This window comes from Nomascus leucogenys, chromosome 8 (assembly GCF_006542625.1).
Source record: "Nomascus leucogenys isolate Asia chromosome 8, Asia_NLE_v1, whole genome shotgun sequence".
NCBI classification, from domain to species: Eukaryota; Metazoa; Chordata; class Mammalia; order Primates; family Hylobatidae; genus Nomascus; species Nomascus leucogenys.
Window position 1 is genome coordinate 85,429,309 of NC_044388.1, and position 11,749 is coordinate 85,441,057.

Consider the following 11,749-nt stretch of genomic DNA (forward strand, 5'->3'; position numbering starts at 1 on the left):
TTTTCCCTAAAGCTTCCATTAATATTTGCCAGTATCTCATGGGCTATGATTGGCTTACATACCCATTCTTGATGCAGTTTCTGGAGGAATAGAATGTATTAACTGACCTAAGTCACCCTTTGATCTGTGGACCAACTCAGCCAAAACTTTCCCGATTTGTTTGGAATGGAACAAAATTCCCATTCAGAAACATGAAGACTGTTAATTTTTTAAAATAAATATATACATATATATGCATATACATAATCTCTGTGTATGTGTGTGTGTGTGTATATGTGTGTAACAAAAACGAATGCTTGGGGAAAAAAGCCACCTCAACACATTAAAAAAATGTTTAGATTAAAATATCAACCTTCCACTTGATTGCATGCTGTAGCAGAGGTATTTCTCTCTCATCTTCTTTCTATTGTTGCTACTTAGCATGGTTTCTGACAAATAATAAGTGCTCAATAAATACTTGCTGTATGTAAGTTAAATGTAGGCACTTAAATACTTTTGACTGGATAAAGTCATACATTTTTAAAAGTAAGATGTTGACTTCTCATTATTAAGATAATCCTTGGATTTTCATACATGGGCTAGTATCAGTGTCAATAGTTTTGTAAACAGCTCTGCTACTTAGGGTAATTCACTCCCCTAAAAATAATTCAGTGCCATCATATTAAATTCTAACCTATAGCAGGTTATACTGAAGTAGTGGTATATTTTTCTGGTTTTACTATGAGAATTGTTCCATTATCATTGCACTCAACAATGCTGTTGTTGTATAATAATTTATTTTAGCATTTTAATGGGCATTTTTACTCACTCTCACATCCTACCAATGTCTCATGCAGTTGGATTGTGCAGTTGTCAGCCATACATGTTGGAGAAAACAAAGGTCAACCAGATAAAGACTCATTTCTGTGTCTATCACAGACATGCTTCAACATCAGCAGGTCATTAAGAGTTTTTCTATATTTGGGAAATTTGAAATAATAAAGGAGTATTGCAATCAGACAAGCATCTTCTTTTTATTTCCTCTCCACATAGCATTTTGCAAATGTTAAAATAGCAACGTGATTGTTTTCTCCCTAGTGTCCTGTGTATTTTGTGAACTATGTGGAGATTAATAGCAGCCTACAATAATCTGTTGTCCCTTGCAGAAAAAAACTACTTTGCTGTTTCTGGAAAGAAATAATTGGTACGTAGCTTATAGAGTCAACGTCTGAATTTAATGGAGCATAAAGGGGTGGTATTTCTCATGAAGGAGGCATATTATCCGTTTAAACAGCTTTCAGTCTTGCACATAAATTAGACCTTCGACAAGCTTTGGAAAAAGAGAAACCACACAGTAATGAATTAACATGCTTGCATATTCCTAACAAAGAAATCTTGCCTTTTGAAAAGAAGAGAAAGCTCCCTTGTCTCTGTCACATTTGGAAATCTGAAATTAATTATTGACTTTTCCATATTGTTTGCAGCCACTTTGTTTGCTCATTTATTGTAAAATGTGTATATGGTAATTGTTTTATGGGAGCTCATAAAACTCAGACTGCAAATGAGATAATGTATGACCAATTTATCGCATCTGCCCTTCAGACATAGAGCTAAACTTGGCAAAAATAAAAAGTGGTCAATGTATGCTTTGTCAAGGTCTTTTCTTAAGGCATCAGAGCAAAAGAATTTGATGAAGTATTTACAGTGAAATTCTTAAATAGCTGCAATTGAAAACCATTTTATATTTTTCTAGAAAATATACCTCTTACTACTTAATAAAAACTGATTTGTAATGTTTTTTAGAATCCATCTTGGTGAATATGTTTAGGCAAAAAATGACTTAATAATGTGTAGAACTAGACAAACTCCTTTTTCATCTAGTATATGTAATACCAGAATTTTCATTTTTCAAAAAAATTAAACATACATATAATATCTGCTGTTATACTTGCATTAAATTTAAAAAATAATATAAATCAGAAACTTTTCATGGTATCATTCTCTAAATACTCTAAATACTGTAACAGCTATGTCAGCTAGGAGGACCTCCAATTCAGGAAAGCCCAAACCTTGAGGGAGGACTGCCCAACACTGACTGTGGATTGAAGGAATGGAGATTCCACACCTTTTATAGCTTATTCCAAATATGGAAGTTAATGACATTTCACCAAGATTTTCTTTTCTCCACTGAACTGAAACCTTCCTGCCTCACCGTTGACCTTTTTGGTTTCCTCATTCATGTTAGTAAATAGGTAGATGGCAAATTTTGTTGAGGCTGTTTTTCAGAAGACACTGCAAGATATAACGGAATTTGATTAAATTTCCAATGATCTTATAGATAGGCCAACACCTACGGGTGTAGTTTGAAGACAGGTTGTATTACACAAAAAATACTTAGCATATTAGAAAGAATCAAGAGAACACTATCCTAATTAATATTGCAAAACAAGATGACAAATAGAAGTCTGAAAATACAGAAAGGTCCAAATGCAAAATTTTATACTAAAGAAAAGTGGTATAATGTAAAAAAAAAAAAAGTTAACAATAAAATTAGTTTTTGAAGGGTGGTAACCATTAAGTTCAAATTCAACTAAGAGTTCACCCCCTTGACTCTACACTTTGCGAAGAGATCTGTTCCTACAAAGATCAAAATTAAAATGGAATCTAGTGCCATATATTAGTCCACAATGTCTCACCTACTAAGTACAAGCTTATCAGAAATAAGCCAGTTCATTACGTACAGGGAAAGGGTACCTTTTTTCCTCTTGGCTACTAAAAACTGAGAATTTGGTGGTTTAAAGAAAATAAATAGGGAATCATTCAAAACCATACAAATCCATGCTCTACTGCCAGAGAGCTCTACGGTCTGGTTGAAAATAACCACTCAGTCTCAGTTCTCTCATCTCTAAATGGTATAATAGGACCAGCCTTTTAGAATAGGGATTTTATAAGATCATGCATGTAAAAAATATAAAACACTATTTGACATAGACTTTTTTTCAATGAAATTACTTCTTATTGGCTACTGGGTTCTCATTATTGGTTTTATTATTGTATTTTTCTTCCTTTTGAAGGTAGGAAAGGAGAAATGCTGCATGTACCTGGTATTTATTTATGGTAAACTAGGTTAATATCTATATCTTTTATATGTATTATTAAAGAAATTATGTACTTTAATCAACAGGCAATTCCTCTATAGAAATAATTGGGAGGAATGGAAAAAAGAATTTTAAAAGATGGTTGAATTAAAGACCCCATAATTTTTAAATAATTGAATGAAAAGAACACAACATCTTTCTTTTTTTCATATATAACTTCATAAGAATACCTATTTTGCTACTTTGAGGCAATGATGATGTGACCTTGGATTAACTCTCTTCAGAAAAAAATTTTGGTGTTTTAGAAAGAACATGGATTTGAAGGCAGACAAATTTGTGTTACAACACCCAAAATCTTTATCTTACTAAGTGTGTGAACTTGGACAAGTCTTTTAATGGCTCCAAACATCAGGCTTGTGTTTTATAAAATGGAAATAGTCACGCAAGCTTGTCTTGAGAATATTATGACATTTATGTTGCAAGGTCACACATTTTTTCACACTGCTCTCAGATACACGAAAGAGACATAGCTTCCTCATAGTCTATTGGTCTTAGCTTTCTCTGAACATCTTTTCACCTCCTTGGGTAAAAAATAAAAAGCAATATTAGCATAATATAATAAGCCTAATCTCACCAAATAATTTAAACACTTTTTTTTAGATAACTACATTTCTTTTGGAAGAATCCTTCTTTCACATTTTTCCTCATTTCTTTCCAAACAGGATGTAAGAATGGGGAGGTAGGAGCTGAAGTTACCTCATGGCACTGTGTGGTTGAGGGGTCATTGCCTTGGATGTGTCGCATGTAGAAGAAAGTTTTTCACTTACAGTAGCATTTGCCTACAACATATCAAAACTGTTATGTTTCATGCCAACTAGCTCTAACCTCCCGAAATTGATAAGAAACTATGAAGTCTGAGTAACTCTGGGATCCTAGACCTTCTTGAGCCAGGTTAAAACACTTTCACAATCACCAAAATCCAGGCTTGTTTTAACCAACTACAAGTCCAGTCATGGACTCAATCCTTCCTATGCAGCGGGTTAAAATGTAGTAAATATAACCACCATGGACTCCCTCTCCTTCTAGAGAGGGGTTTAAAAAACTCCTGATTTTTTTCCCCTCTCAGTAAATTGTGCACTAAATTTCTCCACTAATGTGTGTTTTAGTTTTTGACAGTCTGTTGGTATCTTCTAAGGTGAAGATATAACCTTACCTAATACCATTTCTGAATCGATTTATAGTGTTTGTTGAGAAACTCTGCACATGGGGCACTTTGGACCTGTTTTCTCTCAGCTGCATCAGTAACTGGTGGTCTTTCCTAATGATTTGGCCCATCAAGGCCCTGAAGCTTGCTGCAGACTCTATTTCCTTTCCTGACCCTGGTACCAGGTCCATTCTCCAGCTGTTACACAGGGTCCCTTTACCTGAAGCATTGGTGATATGCCAGCAAAGGTGCCAGTCAGATCCTGAGTTGAGTTGTACATCCTTCCCCAGCAGCCAGTGAAAGCATCTTAGACATTCCATGCCACATAGGAACCGACATCATCTCAGGAGCACTTTCTATTAACCTATCCTGTAAAAAGCCCTTAAAGGGAACAGGGCAAAAGCTCATGGGATATGAGGATTTTACTCAACATTTCTAGTATAGAGAGAAAATAAGCTGTGACACATATCTTCTGCTTCTGCTACCCTTCTCCCCTCATTCTTCCCACGATTGCCTTGATGTGATTAGCTTTTTAGTTCATTTCCTGTCAAAGATTCATTGTAAATCTTCTAGTCTACCCTATAATTTACCCACCCTTATGACTATTCCTAAAGGATAAGCGAAATATGTGGAGATAAATTAGCTTGATGACAATGGAATATAAATGGAGAGGTATATAGAAAATCAAACTTATTCTACATGTGGAATGTCTGGTATATAGTAATTATTTCAAATATGATTATTACGCTACCTAGAAATACAGCTTATAACATGGCCAAATGTCAAGTAATGGGTTCTTAATCTCAGATTACAGTCAGGAATGTAGTTAACTGCATCTGACTATAAAAGGTATCTAGATTATTTGCCAAACTTTTAAGGAATCCTGTGAAGTGATAGGTAGGGATGGGAAATAGAGCAGAGCTCAACGGCATAAATAATCCATCAGAAAAATGGCTATAAGAAGCCTGAGGATAAGGATTATTTTTGTTAATAAATCTGAGAAATCAGATCTACCATGGGAAGGGGAGAATTTCTGTAAAAATCTTACTCTTTATGAAACTTGTTCTTCGAATTTCTTTTTTTTAATTTTTTTTATTATACTTTAGGTTTTAGGGTACATGTGCACAATGTGCAGGTTTGTTACATATGTATCCATGTGCCATGTTGTTTTGCTGCACCCATTAGCTCGTCATTTAGCATTAGGTGTAACTCCTAATGCTGTCCCTCCCCCCTCCCCCAACCCCACGACAGTCCCCAGAGTGTGAGAATTGAACAATGAGAACTCATGGACACAGGAAGGGGAATATCACACTCCGGGGACTGTTCTTCAAATTTCAAACCTCAGTACTTTATGTGATTTGTAACAAAGGCCAAATGGTACCAAATAACTGATTCTAGCCCTTAAAGGAGGGACTCTTTAATTGCTAGTCTTTTCGTATAAAAACAAGTACCCATGAATATCTACGTTAGAACCACAAATGGGTCATTATGTAGTCGATAAAAATATTATGAATGTGTGTGCCATTATTTGTCTCTTATACTATATTAAACAGAGTTTAGCTAGCTAGTCTCAGATTTGTGCTGACTATAAATCATAGCCCTTCCTGCCAAGCCAAACCATATACTAATATAATTATTCTAGGATTTGGGTGTTAGCCTTTTGCCTCCCAGACACAGGTATTATTTTAATTAAGTAATGTGATCATTATATTATTAATCAATTTCCAGACAGCTCTTCTTTCCCAAAGCTCAAATATTTTACGTTTATGAAATTCAAAGTGCTATCCCATGATAATTGTGGTTATTTTCTTATGTTATACATTTCACCATCAGTACTTTCAGAGTGTTCCCCCTTAAGGTTCCTGAACACTATTGGATTCTCACTCATCATGATATATTAATTACTGTCTCTAGACTCCTGGATCCAGCCTTTCTATAAAAATTTCGCTAAACTTAGCTAGTACTGTTCTGTTTTCTCATAAACCTCGAATGTGTACCTCTGCCTTTACCATTAGCACATTGTGTTATCTTTCTACTGTTTACTCCATGAGACTGAGATTTCCTTCCTTGTTATTCCTTTTACATGGGATATATGCATTCTTTCAGTTACAAGTTCTATCTGTCTTAATAAGTGACTTGCCTTTTTCCAGCCTTTCTAAGACTATCCAAAAGCCAATTTTTTTCTCTCGTTCTAAAAACCTGATTGAAATTTAAGCTGGAAGGGTGAGACAATGATAAAAATGATAGATGGACCTCTAGGTCTGGGTTAAAGTAATGTGCCATTGAATTATTCAGTAATGTGTCAGAGGATACTCTTTGAACTGTCCAAGTGAAGGTATGGATCATTGACTGGAAAATATTCATAACGCACCTCTTTTCTTGAAGCACAGTTTGTTCTCATACCTTGCCACTTCTCTGCCAAAGTTTTCAACTTTAGTATCTAGAGTTAATTTAATCCCATTAGCTCACTTGCCTTCAGACCTCAGCATGTGAAAATCTTTTGGGAAATCCTCTAAAAATGAGATCATCTAGCCAAGGGAATAAAAAAAATCTGAGCACAGAGATGCTAATTTAAAGCATAAATCAAGAAATCTGTATTGGCCTTCATATTTTGACTTATCAAATTCCAAGAGATCATTTTCTGTGTTATCTCAGCAAGTTGTTGTTGAGAGGCAGTAAAGTGTATAGGGTTTGGAATCAGACAGACATGAGCTTGAACCCTGAACTCATACTCTTAAATTATTCTTCCAGCGAGGATTCTTTTACATCTCTGAGCATCAATTTCTTACCTGTAACATAGAAATGACAATCTCCAAAGGATTGCTGCGCCATGAGAATTTGTGACTATCTGAAATCTTTAGCACAATGTCTGTCACATGGACATATGGTAGACGTGGTAGACATATAAGTAATGGTAATTCTTTTAACTTCCCTCACAACATTCCACTGTGATCACCCCATATCTTAAATATAAATTCTACCACTAACCCTGTAGATTGCCAATGTTTCCTGGTTTCCAGGAGGTCACAGCCATACAGGCAATATATTACAAAAGAGTTAACTAGTGCTTTTAAGAGTCTGAAAAGCAACCTTAATTTATTCAAATGACACAGAATATTTTTATTCAAAGGGCCACTGAAGGGAGAACATGTTTATTTGGACATCTTCCTTGTAGGTGGTCTGAGAGGGAAGCCCATGATAACTGTTATGTTCTTATATATTATATACTTTTTCAGTATTTTAGAATGCACTTGGCACTTGTTAAAGGATCTGAACATTATTGGATTCATCACTCTATATTCCTCAACTATTGTTTCTAGTATGTGACTCCACACTCTCTATAAGAAGAATGCTATAAAAAGATTAGAAATCACCGGGCACAGTGGCTCACGACTGTAATCCCAGCACTTTGGGAGGCCGAGGCGGGTGAATCACCTGAGGTCAGGAGTTCAAGACCAGCCTGACCAACATGGAGAAACCTCATCTCTACTAAAAATACAAAATTAGCCGGGCATGGTGGCACAGGCCTGTAATCCCATCTACTCAGGGGGGCTGATGCAGGAGAATAACTTGAACCTGGGAGCAGAGGTTGAAGTGAGCCGAGATCATGCCATTGCACTCCAGCCTGGGCAACAAGAGTGAAATTCCATCTCAAAAAAAAAAAAAAAAAAAAAGAAAGGAAGGAAGGAAGGAAAAGAAAGAAGAAAACAAAAGAAAAGGAAAAGAAAAAATTACAAATCATGTCTAGAAAATCATCCTAGAGACAAATGTAGCCTGAAATATAAGTTACTGTCTATTAAAATTACCAAACATTATTCTAGATAAATGCTCATTCCTTTATTCTTAACAATACTGCCACCAGTAGGGACTGGGACCCGCAAGAAACTCAATATCCTTGGCTTTTCTTACCTCTAATGTAGAAGTAGAGTTTGAGTTAAGCAATCTCTCAGGTTCTATAGCATCACTTCCATAACCCATCTTTGGTAATAAACTTTATCTCTGAAGGTCAGGAGGGGGTTTAAGAGTCTCATGAGGAAGCAAGCCAGGGAGAGGGCTAAAGAAACACTTTTTCTGAGACACCTCCCTGCACAGAACTCTGCTTGTGTGAGCTCAAGGCTTCTCTATCTCTTGGTGTTCTACACTCAGAACTCAGGTATTGGCTCCCCAGCTGGCAGTTCCCTCTCCTAGAATGAAGCATAACAGTCAGTAAACAACTAAAGATCCTTAAGGAAATGAGATTGCCTGATAGTGGGATGGAAACAGGGGGAGAAGTGGAGTCAGACTATACAGGACCAGGCTCTCATCCTTGGATCTTTGAAGGAAAAGGAACTAAGTGAACTAGTTGCCAGGACAACCTGCTGTTGGGGAGCGGGGGTGAAGAAAGAAATGGGTGACCTGTGGTTATTCCTGCTCCTGCCCCTGTCAGGCTTCCATGGAGTCAAAGGCTGTTTAGAGTGTGACCCCAAATTTATAGAGGATATCGGTTCCTTGCTGGAAAATCTGATACCCTCAGAAGTCCCTGGCCGAACTCAGCTGCTTGAAAGGCAGATTAAGGAGTTGATTGATTTAAGCTTCAAGGTCTCCCACAGTGACAAGAGGCTTCGGGTGTTGGGTGAGGGAAGATTGAGTTCCTGAGAGTCTAGGGGCTTAAACCGAGAAGGGAGGCAAGGAAGAGAACACCTGGGTCTACATAACTTCCTGCACAGATATAATTATTCCCCTACATGTACCTTTACTCTCCCTCTCTAGCTGTTCGGCAGGTTGTTAAGTTGAGAACATGGCTGAAGAATGAATTTTATAAACTGGGCAATGAAACATGGAAAGGTGAAGTACTGTTTCAATGTTAAAAGTTTGTATTGCTCAAGCAAGCCTCAGAAAATTTGGCTGGGGAAAACGAAGATAAAAACAGACAGAATTAACTTCTGAAGGGAAGAGCTACTTCTATTTTTTGACACCCCTTCCACTCCCTCTTAGGTGTCTTTATCTATCAAGGCAAGCTTCTCGAGGTCTGCCAAAACCTGGAATCCAAACTGAAAGAATTACTAAAGAACTTCTCTGAAGTTGGTAATTAAAACTTTCTATATAACAGCACTGAAGTTATATGAAGGGAATTGAAAATGCAGGATGAGGGAAGAAAGAAATGCAAGTTCATAATAGAGTTATTTAGAATGGGTGGAGAGGTAACTGGAACTAAAAGGGTAAACAAAGACTACTTGGGTATAAATATGGCAAACTGTAGCTGGTTTTAAACTCATTAGAACTTTCTGATTCTCTTCTAGCTTGTTCTGAAGATTGCAGTGAGTACAGTACATGTGACGCCTTGAGGTTTCAGCCCATATTTTCCCATCTCCTTTGCTCTGTATGGCCCTATCTCTCCCACATGTTGCACTGGGAAACCAATACCTAGAGCTGTGGTTACAAGGGGTAACGTCAACCATACCTGATAACGAAACCTAGCTCATGCAATCTCAGACATCCCACATATTTTTGAGGTAATAGGAGGTCTTCTAACATATGGTTTACAACCCATTGCCAGTATAAGCCGAGGCATCCTTTTCCCGCTTTTTCTTGGAGATCAGACTTACAGATTTTGATCCATCAAGAAACTTGATTTCTAAAGGAAGAAATTCACAGCAATGCAAACTTGAGAGTCCTAAGAATGCTTGAGATCAAATCCTCCACACTTGATGTATGACTAAGGAACCCTTGTGCCATGCCCTCTTTCTGATTATCTTTCTTCTCCTGTTTATCAGTTGTGGTTGAAGGTCCCATTCTTGATTGTTGGACGTGTCTTCGCATGACCAACAGGTGCTTCAAAGGAGAATATTGTGGAGGTAACAAAGATTGTGGTATGGAATTTTGAATGGACAGGGATCAAGGAGCAGGGTTGCTCACTGATTTATTCAACACATATTTGTTGAGCATCTTTAATGGAGGTCATGATAGTGTTACAAAATGGAGCTAGGGTGTTGGGCGAAATTTTGACCAGTATAAATAATTTGGCACTGAATCAACTGAAAGGCTGAAAAATGAAGAGGCTAGGCTTGGAATGAAGAAATTAGGCTGGGAAGAATTTTGCTGACAGCTATCAGCATCAGTTTTGTAGAACCTAGGAGACTAAAAGTAATAAAGGTCAAAATAACCATGGAACAGTGATGAAGTAGTAAACAGGGCAAACTGAGGTTAAAAGAGTTTTCTATTCTGAATAAATGTCCCAAGCTATTTCTCTTCTCCAAAACTCACTTTCATATTTTCCTGTTTCTCCTTCCAGATGAGGATCCAAGAAAGGCTGAGAATCGAGAGATTGCTCTATTTCTCATATTGCTGGCAACAGCTGTAATACTGGGAAGTGCTGTGTTACTGTGAGTTTCTTCTCTCCAAATAAACACTGGGTCAGATATTCCTTTTGCCAAGAGACTGCCCAAATTGCCTCTTCCTCCAAGTGGAAATAAGGCAAAAGAAGTCATTTTAAATTCTGGGATACTGAAAGGAACAAAATGCAAAGTTTGATGGGATAATAGTTGGAACAAAAGGAAATAGTGAAGTATCCAGCAAAGGAAAAAAAAAATTGTATAATTGGCTTAAAGAATGGGGCTACTGATATTGAAGTTGCAATTATTTTCTTTTCCTACTCTAGATTCCACTTTTGCATCTTTCATCGGAGGAAAATGAAGGCAATACGAAGGTCAATAAAAGAATATATGGTGAAGAAAGTTGAAGAATTAATGGGGAAAATAGATGAGATGGAGGAGAAAGACTTTAGACTCAGAAAATAAACACATCAACACGGACAAGAGGTCTTTCATGATTCTCTTAAGTGTTGACTCTAAGAACAAAACTGGGAGGTAAACCCTTTCTTGGTCATAAAGTCATAGTATTTTAAAACTGGAATGGAACTTAGAGTTTCTCTAATGAAAATGCTTATTGATATCCTGAGACAACAGATGTAATCAGAGAGTAAATAATTTGGCCAGAGTTGTACAGAAAGTAATGCTGGTATGTTGCAATGCACGGGAAAGATAATATGCTGGATAATAATAAACAAAGCATCATTAGTAACTCTCATTAATGGCTGTAACTAGGGTAACTTTCACATTTCTGAGGCTTTTTATTTTATGGTTTTGTTACTTTTTTCATATTTATCATTAGGTTCAAGGTGGACAATTTTCCTTGATAAGACACAACACTTAATCTTCATTATTACACACACACACACACACACACACGCAGAAAAAAAAAAAAAAGGCCCAAAGTATTAGTCCTGAGTAGGTGAGGTTTGCCCCAATTATTTCCCCCGGATCTATGTTCCAAGGCCACGTTGGATATGATTTTTTTTATTATTTTTGGTTGTTTCCACTGAATACTTTTTTAGTATGTGTAGCACTCTAAATAGTGCTTTACGTGTGTTATCCATCTGAATTCTCACAACAGCCCTATGGGTAACATTGCTATTATATCTGCTTTGGGG

The 11,749-nt window shown here is 36.8% G+C and overlaps 1 protein-coding gene across 2 annotated transcripts; it reads left to right on the forward strand.

Annotated features, from left to right (window-relative positions):
• Nucleotides 1–8,425: 8,425 nt before the first annotated feature.
• IZUMO3 (IZUMO family member 3) lies at nt 8,426–11,332 on the forward strand. Of its 2 annotated transcripts, XM_030816463.1 has the most exons (7): nt 8,426–8,893; nt 9,031–9,105; nt 9,256–9,345; nt 9,561–9,578; nt 10,035–10,115; nt 10,553–10,643; nt 10,919–11,332. In XM_030816463.1, exons 1-7 carry the CDS (start codon nt 8,668–8,670, stop codon nt 11,055–11,057), a joined length of 720 nt encoding a protein of 239 aa, XP_030672323.1. In that variant the 5' UTR covers nt 8,426–8,667; the 3' UTR covers nt 11,058–11,332. The 2 variants fall into 2 exon arrangements, with proteins under 2 accessions (XP_030672323.1, XP_003264301.2); XM_003264253.2 differs by lacking the exon at nt 9,561–9,578 and having other exon boundaries at nt 8,647–8,893; nt 10,919–11,071.
• Nucleotides 11,333–11,749: the final 417 nt, after the last annotated feature.

Bases quoted from the DNA above. Each gene is read 5' to 3' on its own strand.
- IZUMO3 (XM_030816463.1), top strand. From the start codon at position 8,668: ATGGGTGACCTGTGGTTATTCCTGCTCCTGCCCCTGTCAGGCTTCCAT. The intron at 8,894-9,030 runs GTGAGGGAAGAT...CTCCCTCTCTAG, and splicing joins CAAGAGGCTTCGGGTGTTGG to CTGTTCGGCAGGTTGTTAAG. The intron at 10,116-10,552 runs GTAACAAAGATT...TTCTCCTTCCAG, and splicing joins CAAAGGAGAATATTGTGGAG to ATGAGGATCCAAGAAAGGCT.